The sequence below is a fragment of the Corvus hawaiiensis genome, chromosome 3 (assembly GCF_020740725.1).
Source record: "Corvus hawaiiensis isolate bCorHaw1 chromosome 3, bCorHaw1.pri.cur, whole genome shotgun sequence".
Classification (NCBI taxonomy): Eukaryota; Metazoa; Chordata; class Aves; order Passeriformes; family Corvidae; genus Corvus; species Corvus hawaiiensis.
The window spans coordinates 107,501,587-107,519,000 of NC_063215.1; the positions used below are offsets into that span (position 1 = coordinate 107,501,587).

General features: G+C 44.8%; 1 protein-coding gene across 1 annotated transcript in view; it reads right to left on the reverse strand.

The window, feature by feature from the left end:
• ACSS1 (acyl-CoA synthetase short chain family member 1) overlaps positions 1–17,414 on the reverse strand; it is a 30,517-nt gene continuing 13,103 nt past the window's right edge. Inside the window, exons 4-14 of the mRNA XM_048299218.1 lie at positions 17,092–17,267; positions 14,993–15,145; positions 13,212–13,359; positions 12,765–12,902; positions 12,087–12,179; positions 8,184–8,296; positions 7,671–7,797; positions 5,880–6,007; positions 4,347–4,410; positions 3,663–3,781; positions 1–2,275 (exon numbers count right to left, since the gene is read on the reverse strand). Coding sequence (XP_048155175.1) covers positions 2,102–2,275; positions 3,663–3,781; positions 4,347–4,410; positions 5,880–6,007; positions 7,671–7,797; positions 8,184–8,296; positions 12,087–12,179; positions 12,765–12,902; positions 13,212–13,359; positions 14,993–15,145; positions 17,092–17,267 — 1,433 coding nt within the window. The 3' untranslated portion in view covers positions 1–2,101. The remainder of the gene's footprint in view (positions 2,276–3,662; positions 3,782–4,346; positions 4,411–5,879; positions 6,008–7,670; positions 7,798–8,183; positions 8,297–12,086; positions 12,180–12,764; positions 12,903–13,211; positions 13,360–14,992; positions 15,146–17,091; positions 17,268–17,414) is intronic.

Consider the following 17,414-nt stretch of genomic DNA (forward strand, 5'->3'; position numbering starts at 1 on the left):
TCCACTAGACCAGGTTGCTCAGAGCCCCATCCAGCCTGGCCTTGAACAGTTTCAGGGATGGGGCATCCACAACTTCCCGTCCACACCACAGCTGGTACAGCTGTGAATTTACTGTGCTTCTGCAGCTTCCTGGTCAGCCTGGAACTTCCCTGGCAGCCATGGTCTCTAAGGCCATGCAAGCTGAGACAACAGGGATGCAGGTGAGGGAGGGCACCCATCTCTCATTTTCCCTGAGCAGAGGAATTGGATGACAAATGTCCCAATGCACCAAAGCACATTGCTCCTCACACAGACAGTGTTTGTGATACAGTTCAGATGAATTAAACCATGGGTCTGTGACCACTGGCACAACACGCATGGAAATTTCAGGTCACTAAGACAAGGAAATTCTATGTCCATAATGTAAGAAATGCTTTCTTGACTAAAAGGAAAGTGTGTAACCTTGTTCAAAAGTAATTTTTCTTCCTCCACACTGTTATTTCAGACTGCATGGAGACAACTTGTTTACACAAGGGAGTCTACTTTTTCTGTCAAAAAAATTAACTCTTGTTTGCTTCCCACTTGAAAATTACTTAATGAAGCAGGTTGGGTTTTTTCCTATTGCAATGGCAATAAAGTAGTGTCTATCTCCTAAAATATTAACATCCTGTCAACTCTATAAAACCTTCAAACCTTCTGATCTTCAACTTCCCAAAAAGTCCTCAGGTTGTCTACTTACCTTATGTAAAAACGCATTTCAGTCAGAAGGATGGAATATTTAACAAAGCATGTATTCCTTACTGTATTATTCAGTCCCTAGAGATGTTTAAAATATTTTTTTAAAAAAGCAAATGCAGCTGGTGTCCTCAGAGGAATTCTGGGACCTAAGACAACACACCTGTCTTTGAGAACACATCATACTTCAAGAAGCCTGCTTCCCATTGTGGTACCAGAATCTCTGCTGGCCAAAAAATTTACCACTCCTTTCCCAGTCCTACAGATCACCTACCCATTTCCCTCCTGCCTTTCCTGCCTCCAGTTAGGTGCACGAATTGTCTTTCCAGTACATAGTCCCACTAGAAAAAGCAGTGTTACTCCAATTAAATTCAGGAGTAAGTAACCCTACTAGCAAATTCTTCTGTACAGCCCAAATATAAGGAGTGCTTCAACTGGAATGTGTTCATGATAAAACGAATCCAGAAATAAAACACTGACTATGTTAGTTACAATTTTGAAAGCATGGGAAATACAAAGGCTATTCTTCCCTACTATTCTGAGGTTGCTGGTCTGGAATGCTGCTATTGCTTTCCCCAAGGCATCTAAGAGGCACTTTTTTTAGTGGACTGTGCAGTTTGTGGGTACCCACAAGGCACTTAACTCTTTGGTAAATCAGCATGGCAGCAATGCACTGAGGACCTGTCGGAAGTCCAGTCATGGGCTTTGTGGCTCCTTTTTGCAGCTGGCAAGTGCTGGTGCTGGGTTACCTAGGTGGGACAGGAAGGGTCACAGGCTCCCCATCTCTGGGAAGTCCCAGGACACACTGTGGTAGGAAAATCCATATGAGGAAAGCCAAAGGAGGTATTAGAATAATAGGTAAAGTCAAGGAAGAATTATTGGACTAGCCACGTCCTTTTCATGTCCCTAGTAATGCATATGAAACACTTACTAGAATATCCAGAATTGCTGAAAAGGCACCACAGTTGCAGTGAAATACAGCTGCTTGGACTCAGACAGCCAAGCTGAAGGAAAAATGGAAGAAGTGCTTTCCAGGGCTTCTTTTAAAACAGCAAGAGGCATTGTATAAAAAACATTTCCCTGTACAATGACATTAAAATGAGGAACAGTAACATCTGCATCTTGCTTCAGCTCGTGTTAAATTTCAGCATAGCTCATGGAAACCACCAATGGCTGCTCTACAACAGCCCTGAGAGCAAGGAAAAGGAGTTCACTGACTGTGTAAGACTGCAGACTGCTCCTAGCTCTGTGCATTTCCAAGTATGTTACGGAGTGGAAAATCTTGTTCCCCTAGAAGGAAACAGTTTTTAAAAAGAGAACTATGCTGTTTGCCTGGTTATTTGAGACCTTCCACATTTCAGAAGGAGAGAAATTCCAGAGCCGCCTGTTATGAGGAACTCTTCTCCTTGTATTTCTGGTAAGCATCCAATATCTCCTTGACAACACTTGGATCATCAAGTGTGGTGACATCTCCCATGTTGCTTGATTGTTCAGTGACTACTTTCCTCAGCAGCCTTCTCATGATCTTCCCTGATCGGGTCTTAGGGAGGCGCTTTACCACCTGCAAAGAAGGGAAAGACACACCTTTCATAGAATTTGAGTCCTGCTGGAAACCACAAGGAAATTTGTCTGGACTATCCTAAGCCTGGCACACTTTTCATCGCCACAGCTCCTTTGAGGCTCCTGGGAAACAGCCCATTGAGCACACTAGATTATGTCCAAGGAAAGGAGTGTCACAAGCATCAATTCCTTGTGCTATACATTTTATTCTTATTTTAAGTGAACTTTGTTCCCCATTGCCATGTCCAGGCTAGGTGCTGCTGGATGCAAAGCTCTTTTGGGAATCAGGTCCTGAATATGCTGTTAACTATTGAAATATAATTGCACATGAAAACTTAGGCATCAATGGTGACACAAATCTCAATACATTACCAGAACAGACAGAAATATATATATTCAGCTTTACAGGGCAGGAATATAAAGCAACACAATTCTGCACACCAGCTGCATGGTCTACTCAAGGGATATCTCCTGTCTGCTGATGTTTCTCTCTGCCTGGTATCTGTCAGCCTACACACCTTCCTTCATAACCAGAACAATCTTAAGTGCCTTGACTATGCCTCCTGGGAAGGACTTAGCAGCAAATTCAAAGGCTTTAGCATAAATCTGAGGCTGATGAAGAGTTCTCAGACACTGAGCAGAGACACCAACAGGTCTCACATTTTGCTACATAATCAGGCCAGTAGGCTACAAAACTCTATAGCATTAACTGACACACAAGGAAAACGTTAGAGGACTTCTCTGCAGGACTACCCCGAAACATAGGGAAATGGAGGCATTCCCTTGCACACCTGCAAGTTCTGAAAGCTTCTCCAATCCACTGAGGATATCCTGGGCTGTTCCAAGTTGAAGGAGCCACCCTTGCCTGCTCCTGTTGTATTCTGTTACCTGGGCCTTGGTGTCCACCTTACATGCATGTGGCTAAAGCAGAGCCCCTCAAAGAAGTGTCTGGTCACTGTCTTCAAGAAGAGAGAAATGGATGCAGGCAGACCTTGGGGGACAGCTAAGGAGCAGCTTTGTGAACTACCCCCTAACATACAAAGGGATCTGCTGAAAGGAGGATGCTTGAGACAGAGCCTGGAGCTCATCAATACTTCCAGGGCCAGGCCTGCTGTGCAACAGAAACACAGCCAGTGCTTTGAGATCTGATGTTGATGCTAATTATCATTGCAAGCTAGCTGGGCAGTGTCACTGCCTCTCAGTGCCTCTCTCCCATGCAGACAGACCTGCACCTGTCCTCCCCCTGCCTGGATCCCTCCAGCCAGTTCTGTTTCCCTGCCTCTTTATCCTGCCAGAGGAGGACAACAGCAGCACTGCAGGTAGGACAGTGAGGGTTGCTTGATGTGACCATTTCCTGTTGCTGGTACCAGTTTCAGTCTCCCACTTACCAGAATGTGGTCAGGCACAGCATACTTTGCTATCTTGGAAGCCACTATGGTTTTGAGCTCTTCTTTGATATGGTCTACATGAGCTGTCTGCTCCTTTAGCACTATGAAAGCAAAGGCACCTGGAAGACAAATGAGCAGAAGCCACAAACCTCATATTAGATACTGTCTGGAAAGACCAAGGACGCTCATTCGAATGCCAGGGAAGGTTTCAAATAACTCCTATGCACCATCTAGGGACTGACAAGAAAACCATTGATCCTTTTTACAAAAGTGAGTCAAACTCCAGCCCTCAAATGATGGCCCAGCCTTTTCTCAGTATCTGTGACTGCTGTCAGTGACAATGACAAGAGAACATAAATTACCAAAGTGTTACTGGGATCAAAAGTTGGCCAGTGCAAATCAGCTATTCCCATTTTGTTCAAGGGACACTTCTAAGCACAATCCTGTAAAAGGAAGCTCTACCATATACATAAACACTGTGTATAAAAACAGTTTAGGGAGTAATACCCAGGCTAGGAAGATGTAGCTATTTTCATATCTGTCTTTGTCTCTTGGGGCTGCAGTGCCAGTCAGCCTAAGAATAACTGCCCTCCCAATCCCTCAGCATCTCCTAACATGCAGCCTGGGTTAGAATTTAAGGGAAATATATGCAGATGTCATGTCAGGACACTGCTTTTCACATACCTTCTCCTTTGATTTTATGTGGATACCCAACCACAGCCGTCTCGGGGACCTCAGGGTGATCAGCCTTCACAAAAAGTCAAACAAAAATACACAAATCATAACTGCTTCAAGCCCTACAGAGTTTGTGGCAGTTGCTCTACAAACAAAACACCTTGCCATATCTTGCTCTCCGCTTGCCAGATCCTGCTGAAAGCACAACAGGAAAACTGGATGCCAACTTCCTACTGCAGGGTCAGCTGGTGACGTCTCAGGGACTAGCCCTGTACTGGCCCTGCTTTTATACACACAAGTAAGTACCCCTACATCCACTGCTAAGCCCACTGCACACCAAGCTGAATTTGCAACAGCTGGAAACCCTCTTTCTCTTTCTTTGTGCATGACTGTGGATCCAAGTGGTGACTGGCCACTGCCAAATCACAAGGAAAAGCAGTCTTGCAGTGCTCAGTGCTACAGAGAACTGTGGCCAGCAGAGGTAGAAAGTGAAGCCGCCAACATCACAGTCCACACTGGCCCGGTGTTTATAAGTGCCCAAAGCACATCAGAAGGCAGAAAGAATCAGATTTCTTCATTCCCTGACCCAAACGCACTTTTGTTATTACGCTACACAACAATGATTACTTCTGTTGCACTGCAGAGTTTAATTTAACATTCTTCTGCAGTAAGATGACAGTTTGGGCGCACGGACCAGAAGAAACAACATACCTGCATCCCACACCAAAGAATGGATTATGTTATCTTAAATTAGATTAAAATATGAAAGTAAACATCACAGAGCAATCTAGGCACATAATATATTTGCATTTCCACATGCATACACATACACAGATTGTGAGAGGAACTGGATCCTATAGCTATGATCAGAAACCTGCACAGACAAAAGAATTACTCACAGAGGACAAAGTAGGATCCTGTGTTCCATGTGAACACAGCTCAGGTTCATCAGATGTTGCATTTAAGTGCCATTTGCAGGCAAGGCATATAATATAGAGATAAATATACAGGTCAAGCTTTAAATATAAACACTCTGAGGACCTTTTGTTTTCAATTCCCTGAGATACTATTTTCTCTCAAAATGACAGGCTAGCTTTGCAGCTGATATAAATTAAGGTTGCTTTATGTTAAACACTGCCAAATTCTCAGGCATACTCAGCTTGTGCAGATGAGCAAGAACCACAGGTTTAGGAAGGAGAGGTCAGGTTTTAGCAAAAGAGAAGGAAGAAATAGGAGAGACACTTATGGAGGGTCCACCAGCATCCAGAACGACAACTGCAACAGCACAACATCACTGAGAGGAAACACAGCTCTGACAGCTCAATTGCAGGGAGTGTCCACAGTGTGGCTCCTCTCACTTGCTCATTTTTTGTCTCCTCCACAAGGGAGCTGTTTCCTCTTGCTCCTCTGCTATTCATTGTGCACCAAGCTGTGTCTATGCAGGGGCAAGGGTTTGAAGGCAAGAGACAAAGCTGCTTTGAAAGGGTCACCCTACCCCACAGATATGCCCTGTCAAGGGACCTCTACCTGCTTGGAACTTACCATTGCATCTTCTATTTCTGCTGTCCCCAGCCTGTGTCCACTTATGTTAATGATATCATCCATGCGCCCTGTTATCTGGTAATAGCCTTTCTGGCTCCTGTAAGCACCATCCCCTGTGAAGTAGTAACCTGCAGCAAAGACACAGGGCTGATCAGCAGCAGCAAGTGTACCAGTTTTGGGCTCTGGTGCAGGACAGACCATGCCACAGGATGGCAAGCAGGGCAGGGTGGATCGGGCAGCTTGGAGGCCTTCACAAGCTCACAGCTGTGTGACCTGCCTCACGCCATTTCCTCACGCCATTTCCTCACACCTTTCACTTGCCTCTGCCATCCCTGACCCTCCTCTGCTCTACCTGGGCTGTGCTGGCTCCTAATAAGCCCCTGAATAGCACCAAGGCAGTGGAGCTCAGATCTCTGCCAAGACGGACAAATCACTGTAGGCAATCAGCAGCAACCAGAGGCTGACGTTCCTACAGTAAAACCAAGCCCAGCAACACAACCCAGCGATGCTCAGTTGGATTTACAGAACCAAGGGGGGCTTTCTGATCTCCCTAGGCTTCGCATTCCTACATCTGCACAGCAGCTGTGTGCTCAGGCCTCTTGGTGCACACAGCACTAAGATAAAACCACTTCAAATGCCATTTGCCACAGGCTACTGGTCAAGCTCAGAACTGCTGCTGGCTACACCTCAGCACGCATGGAAAACTACAACTGTTCAGCTGAAAAGGAGCAGTTCTATTACACTTTGTATATGGGAACACTGCCAATTTTTTTAATCACTTACACTAGGATGGATGAAAAGCCATTTTCCCTCCCAGCTAACAAAGATTTAGATATCAGATAACAGTAACTCTCTAGTGTATGAGTGTGGGAGAAAAACTGCTATCAGATTAGCTAAAAAAGCCCCAAACCACCCCATGATAAGCATGGAGTGTCTAAAATCTGATGGAAACTGAAAAAGACCCAGGGTTTCCTAGAAACTCCAGTGTCACTGAAGACGCATCCAGTAACACAGATCGTGTTGGCTCTTCACCAAGGCCATGTCTGCATCTGAATTGTTCCAGTGGCACATCTGAGAAGCAGCAGGCAGCTACTGCTGTGAAATCTGAAGGTGGTTCTTGCCAGGACCCATTATTGCCCTATTCATGGACTTTCAGTCATGTTTTCTGCCTTTCCAGATCAATTAAACAACTATCAACTAAATATCAACAAGACATCAGATGTAAATGTAGTGAGTAATAAGGGACTATGAGGTCATTCAATTTCTAGTACCAGTTTCTCATTCTTATTATCCAGCCCATTTTGTACAGTTTTCAGGATTGCCTAATTCTTGCCTACCCCTGTAGCTTTCAAATCCCTTTCAGTTGCTCTCCTGAGTGAAGACAGTTGTCATGTCCAATGTCCTACAAAAAATGTTTCCCTGCCACTTCTAGTTACTTACCAGACACAACTTGACCACATTTTAAAAAGGAAGGTTGTAACACAGGGTTGAGATTCAGTGATGCAGGAGGTATTTCCCATCCTTTCCTATCCTTTTTCCAACTGAGACACAAAGCTCCAAAGAAAAGGTATTTGGACTTTAAAGCTTAGGCATTAAAGTTTTCTAGAAAATACATCCTTTTTGACAGCTAGAAAGGTCAACACTACCTAAAACCATCAGGGCATGCTTGCAACATGTGACACACCCCCCAAACCACAATCTGGATGGTCCAGAAATATCAGAAAGTAATGCTGAAAATATTCAGTGTGCTTATACCGCAGTGAAACTGTCTTCCCTTTGCACTTTTCTTACCTGGGTAGGCTTTGAAATAGGCATCAATAAAGCGCTGGTGATCTCCATAGATCGTCCTTGCCATGCCAGGCCATGGCTGGGCAATGCAGAGCGCACCAGACACATCATTGCCCTCTATAACCTCTCCCTGCAGGTTCAAGCACAGGAAGGATGAACAGGTGAACGAAAGACGAATAGTGAAGAGCTTCTGTGTCATTGGTCTGGCAAGAGTCACCCTGTTGCTCACTACAGACTGCCAGTGGAGAGTCACAAGTGGAGAAAATAAATGTAAACAGCTCTTCTAGACACTTGCAGTGCCTTGTTGGCAGTCTGTATGGATAACTGAGATAGGTGCTCGCTCTCTCTCTTTCTCTCTCTCTATATATATGTATATCTAAATTGCTCATCTATTCTACCATTTTAATGGAGAAACAAGCATCCTTCTGGATCTTGTTCCTTTGCTGTCCAAAAGATGATTGAAGCAGAAACACACGCCAGCTTCTCATTTGGGCACCCAGCACAGCTCCAACTCACATTCTCATCCATCAGCACAGGCACAATCCCAAAGAAAGGTCTCATAGCCATAGCTGGAATTATCTCAGCTTTCTCCTCTGAGGGCCGTGGGGCAATGCAGATGCCACCAGTTTCTGGAAGAAAAATGAAAACCAAAACATAGGTAGTCCATCCAGTGCTGGATGAAAGCAAATTCCAGCTGTTCTTAGGTCAAGAAGAAAACAGTGAAGCCACCTTGCAAGAAAGAGCCCCTGGGAAAGGCTTCTGCAGGACCAAGAAGCACAGACATCTGAAAGCAGCACAGGCCTGGCATGGGCAGTACTCAGCAGCCCCATTTCCTACCACAGAAGTGCTTTTACAGGGAAAGCATAAGCATGTCAGGGGATTTATCTCCCACTAGTGTTTCTATAGCTGTCTAAGGTTAGCAGGAAAAGTACTTCAGGAGTCTGAATTACTGTTATTACAGAGTATGAGATTAACCCACCCCTTACAGGCAGGTTGAGCTTATCTTCTAGTCAAAATTGAACCTTTTAATCATCCTTTTTCATTCCTGCTGGGATGAACATTCAATCAGACTCTGACCTTAATGAGGTCTTTTGTATTCTAAATCTAATTCAGAAATACAAGAGAGAAACTAAAACAAAGGAGAATAAGGCCTTTAAAAATACAGCTCTATAAATAAAGATATGTTCTGCCACATGAAGAGTGCATTCCTCTACTGGCTTTACTCAGGTTGTGAAAACTGAAACCAGGGGTTGGAAAGGCTGAATTTGACCCTGAATTTGCATCCAGCTACAAAGAAGGGTCTTTAATGGACTCTAAGCTTTAGATCTGCAGCAAATGGTTTCACATGTGGCTTACACATAGAAATATTTCCCATTTCATTGATGGGCGTGCATTCACTTCATGTTTCTGTTAATTTTGAAAAGGGGAGCTTGAATTTCTTCAGGAAAAAGCACCCCAGACACCTGCTGTTCTCTATTTGCACAGACAAAATCTGCATCAGAACAGGGACTGTGATTAAACTGAAGGTTGCTCTTCCTAAGCTAGTACTCATCCTGAATACAGCACTGAGAGCTGTGTTTCAACATGGTGTTTGCCACATCCTACACATCCTGAAGCCAGCTGCACGCAAAGTCTCACTCCTGAGGGAGCTGCATGGTAGCAAAGGTGCCTTAAAAATTATTTGCATGGTGAACACCTATTATAAATTGGTTTAGAAGTACAAATTTTAGCCACTGACAGATGATATCAAGCAAAAACATCTAGGCTCTACCCTGCCCTTATGAAGCCTTTCTCTTCAGAGGCAGAGCTGGCAGAGAAAGGTGTGCTTCCACATTACCTGCGCCCACGCTGTCAACACAGCGCAAACCCACCAAGACCTCAGGCAAGGACAGCAAAGTCTGAGCAGGGGATGGGTGCTTTGAACCAGGCTCCCCTCTGCCATGCAGAGATCCCATCTGGCAGCAGAGTAGAGCAAGTGCTCTCTGCCACCACAGACTGATTGGAGTGCCTGTTTTGGGGGGAATCTGTTTCAGAAGCACCAGGCCAGTCTAAATTGATGTGAGATGATGCAAACAACAAAAGCTTCCAGGGTCTGTTCAGAGATGTCTTTCAAAACCAGCTTCTGTTCATGGCTGTTCTTTTGTTTGTGAAATCAGTGACAAAAGTGAAAATACCTAGTGTCTTTTCTGCATCGTGAAGAACTACACCTAAAACTCAAACACAGCTTTGGTTCTGTTACTGTCAATCACAATCTGGTGTCTCAACAGCAAGAGCCATAGGAATTTTTCATCTGCACACACCACACTATTTCAATTGTTTCTCATAATTGCTCTCTCACTCATTTGCCTCATCCAAAAACTTTAAAGTAGATTCTTAAATCACCATTAGCTGATGCCTGCCAGGCTTTATTAGCTGGCAACAGGTTGCTGCTCCAGAGAGCAGTGTCCCGTGGAGGACACGGCACACAGCAGCACAATTAACCAGCTATACTGAAATTGCATAGGAAAGGTGACACTGCAGGACCACAGCCAGCATCCATCACATTGTTCCTGTGATCTCTTCCCACGCTCCTTTTACGTTCAAATGGCATATATAATCTTTCCAAGATTAACTTGGCTTCCTCTTTATTAAAGCATCAACTGTGGAAAAAGATTGATTCCACTTTCTACTAAAATCAATGTCATTAATATTTATCATTATATTATGCTTCCAGGAGCTGGTGACTGTTTACCTGTAAAGCTATGCCTGGTTCAAGGTAAGACCAAGCACTCTGCTCTAGCAGACTGTACAGGGAATGTTTTTTTACCTCTTACCTGACAGTTGTTGCTCCAAAATCCCAGGAGAAATACAATTTAATACAACATCTAACCCTGTACTTTGGTGGAAATAGACAACACAGCACAAACACTACATGCACCGGTTAACAAACCAACCAAAAAATGTTAGGGCAAAACTGGATTCTTCTCAATTATGTCAATGTGCGGCAATCAACTGTTTCTCCATGGTGTTTTCTTTCAGAGCAGAGAGGAGGAAAGCATGATGAGGAAAGACCTAGCCAGCCAGCTTTCCTTCTGCTCAGCATGTAGGAACCCAGAAGATTTAAGAGATCAGTAGCTGAAGTAGATAGCAGTTAACATTGCTGCTCTGAATTCTGAGGTGGTTTTATTTCAAATCTGAAAATGAAAAAAAGAGCCTGCAAGCCTGGTCTGGATTAAATGGAACTTGGTTGTGTGCCAGAAGAAAATTCATCACACTGAGATAGAGAGCCTGCTAGCAGGAATAAGGAAGAAATCAGGAGCAGCTTGACTGGAAAGGGAATGAATATTCTGCTCAATAGCAGTTTAAGACTATTTTTCAGCAGAGGCAGAATGCCAGCAGCTGTGCTCCTGTCTCCATGGCAAACTGGATCTCACAACTTCAGAAGGACATATTGCAAGGCACCTTTAGCAACTCCTGGGTGTTGGTGCTCAGAAAAGAGAAGACTGGGTGCTGAGGAAGGAGCCAGGAAGGAGCTGCAGGACTCCTTCTAGCAGAGGGCCCCACCAGGCAGCACAACCCCAGTCTGGGTACAGCACGTGGCCTCTCTCTGTTGCTGGCTAGGGAGGCCAGGAGGCAGAGGCCAGCTCTGCTCCAGCTGGACTGGGATCTGAGACAGCCAGTCACTGTGTCCAGCAGCTTGTACACGGCAAACAAGCCTTAACTAATGCACACAGATGGGCCAAGCATGTTGCCAATACACAAGTGCATCCTTTTTGAGGCATCAAAGGTCCAGGGCCAAAGCAACTACGGAATATCAATTCAATCATGGGAGAAGGTGCTCCCCAGCAGCCCTGCTGGGTGACAGCCACTGTCCTCCAGCCACCTGATGGGCAGCCAGCAAGTCTCTCTCACTCTGTCCTTTCCAATCTTCCAGAGCAGTTGCACAAGGTCCCTTTGACTACACAGCTTAGTTTTCCATCCTCCTCTGACCATTCCCAGGAAGGAAGACAAAGCACACCTAAGTATAGATTGTGGCTATGTGGTGCTTTCAGTGCTTTTGCATGACAAGACAATGACAAGGTCAGTATAGCTGGATAAACTGAAAATGATTTTTGCAATTCAAGCTTACTATTGCCAGCTTTGCCCAGAAATTCAATCCCTGCCTCATATTTCTAGCAGCAACTGGCATTTACCAGCACTCAAAATATCAAAGAACATTTAGAGGAAAACAAAAAACCCAACATTGCCATTGCTTTTACACATTGTTACATTGCTGTTATGTGCAGAAACTCCCCAGTGACTTTTCAAAGCTGGTCCAAATGCCAGGAGGGTTTTTTTGACAGACTTGTTAGATCAAACTGAAATGTGCTAATCCCTCTCTCCCTACCAGCAACCTGTTAATGACCAGGGTCCCCCATGCCCCCCAAAGCTGCCTCTTACCTGTCTGCCACCATGTGTCCACAAGGGTACAGCGCCCTTCTCCCACCACCTGGTAGAACCACTGCCAAGCTTCCTTGTTGATGGGCTCTCCCACTAGACCAAAACAAGAAAGAAAACAACCTGAGACCCAAGAGACTGCGGGCAGTTCATTCTCCCTCTTGGTGTACAACAAGCTGAACGCATGATCTCCAGGCAGAATGCTTCCAGCACTTTTGCTGTGATGCACAAAGGACTGTGATGCACTCATGTAACTGAGGACTGACTTTTTCCAGAAGGACCAAAAGGCAAGCAATGAATATCACTGAAAGTAACTAATCAATGCAGGTCATGTAGTAAGAACCTCCAGAACAGAAAATAATGCAGGAAAATGCTGCTTGGGTCACCTATGCCAGTAAAATTCAAAGTGATGCCCTTTACCATTAGATAAATCTTTTTAGCCAAGAATGTGATCCTGCAAAATAAGCTAGGAAACAGGCAATCACACAAAAGTTCAATGGACCCAAAACGTCATTTTGTTGCTTCTTCCACTGAGAAAATATTTGAATAGCCAGACACAGAGCCCGCTTTATCATCTTATTTCTAACCACATCCCATGTGGTCAGCTGAGCTCCTCGGGCATCTTCATTTCACCAGCTAGAACCCCTTGTCTTTTTCAGATGAAGATTTCATGCCCCTTACCTGAACCCAAAACCTTCAAGGAAGATCTGTCATATTTCTTCACCCACTCTTCTCCATAATTCAGCAGCAGGCGTATCGCTGTAGGTGCTCCATAAAACTGATTAATTTTCAACCTTTGCACCACTTCCCAGTAACGACCTGCAAAATCACACTTTTAAAAAGCTGGAAGGCTTTTTACCCTTCCAGCACGGACATACCGCTGCAAACACTCAGCTGAAAGGTTAACAGCCAAAGCTGGAGCTGCTGCTACTGTGAGTACAGAGGAAAAGAAATGACAGCTTTTTTTTCCCTACCCCGGATTCACAGATGTTCCTGAGTGTTGTATACACATGTTCCAAAGCAATGGAGCTTACCTCTCCTGAGCAGACAGGTCATACTGTACAGGTTTCTGAACCTCTTCTGCCACATTGCCATGTCTAGCCAAACCTTTTCCCACCACCTCCTCACCTGGGTCAGGGTACACTGGAGTGCTTTCAAACAGGACAGAGGTGGCTCCATTGCAGAGTGGTCCATACACAACATAGCTATGTCCTGTGATCCAGCCAATGTCGGCCACACAGCCAAAAACATCGCCTTGCTGGTAGTCAAACACATACTGCAAAGATAAACGTAAGGCCAGCTGATTTCCTGTTGGCAGGTGCTCAAAGGAAAGGTGCTGGACTGGGCATCCAGATGGGAGCAGGAGAGCACATGAGGCAAGTGGCGCCAGGCGTGTGGGACACGGCCACACGAAGACCAGCCCAAGGTGAGGAAGTGAGTCAGAGGGACCAGCACCAGGGCCCCCAGGCTCCCAGCACATTTGCAAACATACAGGAAGCACAGCTGTACCAGCAGCTGCTCAGCTGGAGCAACAAAGCTACAACCAAAGCTCAGAGCCTTAGATACCTATGGTTTCCTACTCCAGGTGGTTCACATGGGAGAGCTGATTCTGAGTCACAGGGAAACTGCAGACTACAGAGTCTCAGACCCTTCACCAATATCAACAGATTTCCATGAGAGATCTGGAGGAACTGATGGGTGCCCATAAAACATTTTCTGAGAAATATTCTTAGCTGATCAGCTTCTCTATACAAGTGCATTGCTTTCCAGAGGCTACCCTCTCCTTGCTCATCAAATTCAAGATAAAGATCTTGGAGATCTCATTATCTTGTCTTGGATATGGAAATCTAACTCCTCTACCATACGGTGAAGATGTCCTGACTCATAAGGAGTCAAGTGTATGGATCAGAACTAAAAAAAAACCCCATGAGTGTGTGACAAGGGTGTCCCAGGTGAATGTGCAAAGACCACAGAGATCACACAGGTCAGCTAATCCCTCCACCTAGAAAAGACAATTCCCACCTTACTTTTCCAAGTGCCTTTCCCTCTCATGCACTCTGCATGTGGAGAAAATGCACCAGGGTGCAGATCTACCTTCTGGACTAACAAAGAGATGCCTTGGAGTTTACGCTGTCACTTAGAAAAGCTGACGTAACAAATGCTCTTCATACAGAGAAGTCTGACACTTAAACATTCAAATCTTGTAAAAATTCAACCATGTCAGCCTAAAGAAAGAAAACCTTCACATGAATTGTGTGTGATTACCAACAGGGTGATACCACTAAAGCCAGGTGGAAATCTTTCACCGCAGTCCTCTCCTCTTTTCACTGTTACCTTTTAATATCCAGAGCTCAGACCACAAGCTTCAAGAAGCAGTGCCTTGACTCTTTCCATTTCAAGAGAAAGGAGGTTAAAAGATTTTCTCTTGATCACCCAGAAAAGCAGAACAGCAGTGCAACCATAAGGAAATACAATTCTTTTTCTTCGCACAAAAAGTACTATGCAAAGAGGCTGTTTTAAGAGTCCAGATCCTCTCTGAAATAAAAAAGTCCAGCATCCCAACGCAAAATACTACAATAATATCCACATTACCAATGCCAGTAAGATACTTACCAGAATCTCCTCAGCTGCAAATTCTGGGCAGCCAGCATTGGCACATTTTAAATGCAAGAGCAGCACTGCCATTTCCTTGCTTTCATAACTCTAGGTTCAGGTTTGCATAGTATCATATTCCTCAGAACAAATCCTGAAGATTAATTACATAGTTCAGGCATTTTCCAGCTTATTTACAACCAATAAGCCAACTGGGCAGCAAGCAGAGAATACAGCACTTTTCCCTGATCCAGGTCTCTCTTGTTAGCACTGCTGGAAGGTAAGTGAACCTTTCCCAGAGGAGGCAGCTGAGTTACCTTGTGTGTGAGAGCAGCGTACAGCAGGTATCCAGCCTGGGTGTGAACAATTCCTTTGGGTTTCCCAGTGCTGCCCGATGTATACAGCATGAAGAGCATGTCTTCACTGTCCATGCTCTCTGGAGTGCAGACGGAATCTGCCTTGGTCATCTCCTAAGAAAGAAAAGGTGGCAATGACAGAAAGACTTTGGCTGTACAGAGCCAACCATCACACTCTGTAGGCATGGCAACAGTGTCCAGAGACAAGAGCCACCATTGCTGTCACCCTTCATAAATGTCCATGGATTTATCATAGCTTATATGGGCTCACCTAGTGAAAAGGTTCCTGTGGGTGCATAGCATCTAACCTTTCCACCAGTACCTCTGCTGGGCAGAGAAGTCAAGGAGAACAGGCCAGATAAAATAACATTTCAGGAAAAAAAAATGGTAAGTCATAGCTGTTTACATTTGAAGCCTTTGCAAGGTGCTGGTGGAAATCCAAAATGTGGCTGCAAACACTTGACAGCAGCAGCAAGGCTGACTGGGTACTGCTTAGTACCTTCCTTTTCCTCTAAAATCTGTAGTGCTACAGTTAAACTGTGTGTTCATCTCCCTTCCCTGGCCCCAGCAATGGATGACTGTCCTGTCCATGTGATCCTCAAATTCTAATTTCTTCTACCGAGGAGAAGAAGAGTGCTTTATTCTCCTGCCTCTGTCACTCTCTTCATACTCCCTTGTTTGGCCAGCTGGGTGAGATCCTCTCCTCACCCCTACAGTCAGAACCACAGGAGTGAAGGATGCAATGTCCTGCTTGGTCAGAGCTTCTCTCGAGCTCTGTAGTGTCTTGATGAATAATGATTTCTTGCAAGAGTTATTAGGCGGCTCCTTGGAGGAGTTTCTTGGTACTGCCTTTTTATGAGTATACACTGTAAACGCACTGTATTTACAAGTGAACACTACCATCAGTAGGTCCAGTTGTTTAAAAGTGTCTGACAAACAAAGCTTAATAAAATACAAAGAGTTCACAAAGTCTGGTGTAATTCTTAGCCGCTGAGTTACAGCACTGCTGCTCATCTCAGGTATTTCTCATGACATTTCAGCACTGCCAATTCAGGCTGACTTGCCAGTTTTTGAAACAAAGATGGAATCCTCATATGCTCCATTACAACATGAGCTTAAATTTTGCAATAAGCCATTGCACAGGAGCTGGAAAGTACAGCTGCTGTAAAGAACAGTAAGGATCTTTAACAATATTAACTAGTTAATTCTTGTTTTGTTTCAGACCCTACAACTGACAGTGGGATGAGCTCAGCTCTTGGATCACTAAAGCACGTCAAGCTGTTTGCAGACTAAGCAAAATAATCACAACATCCTTTGTGGAGTAAGGAGTAAGACAATTTCTGAATAAAACCTGTCTTCTCTGTTTAACTAACACTAGTACTTCTTTCTATCTCATGTGACCAGCACAGAGGCTCTTGAGCAATCATCTTGCCAGCAATTAGCTTTTTCCAGGCATTATTAGCATGAGTAGTTCCTGTTTACTATTGCCAGCAAACTGATAAAACTACTTCTGCATTAGCCTGGAGTCCCATGTGCGCCAGCTAAACACATAAAAACAATGGCTGTTTTCTTCCCCAGGAAGCACAGGCTCTAAATAGTCCCAAGCCATCACTGTTCTCCCACCATGGGGCAACCACAACGCTGTTCACGGGCTGGATGAAGCCTCTCTAGGAACTTCATCATTTCTGCACTGCCTTTCAACAGTGTCCAGTCTGAGTGCACATGCAATCCATAACACAGCGTCGGAACACGGTGAAATAACAACGGCCACAATGGTCTCAGTGACCTCTGGGTCTCAGGAAACACTTCCTAAATCTCAGCACTGTTTGCAGGACTACTGAAATGGAGCAGCATAGCCCTGCCCATATTGAGATAAACCAGACATAGACTCAGCTGCTCTGAGTCACAATCCTAGCAGACTGTAAATACAGGCAGTCCATTTGAAGATGAAGATCCAGATGCTGTAAGGAGCAGAACTCAGGCCCCAAAGGCACATATGGAGAGAAAGATTATCCTAGCCAACATGCAGACCTAAAAGCAGTTATCCAACAACAACATACCTCTTCAAGGGGAATATCACGGTCACCCATCTGGACTTTGTTATCTGTCCTCTGAGCCACAAACACATGTTTGATGCTTGGACAGTTCTTCACAGCTTCATCCACAGTTGTCTTCAGCTCTATGATTCGGCCTCCCCTGACTCCCTGGTTGTATGTGATAACTGCTTTGCATCCAGCTAAAAAGAGAAAGAATTAGCAGACATGCCAGCCTGTCTTCCAGGCCAGTAAGCACACCCAACTTTCATTACTTTGGGGGTGGTGTATAGGACAACACGTGTGACAAATACTCAGAACTGCTGTCAGTCAAAACCAGTCAGTGTCCC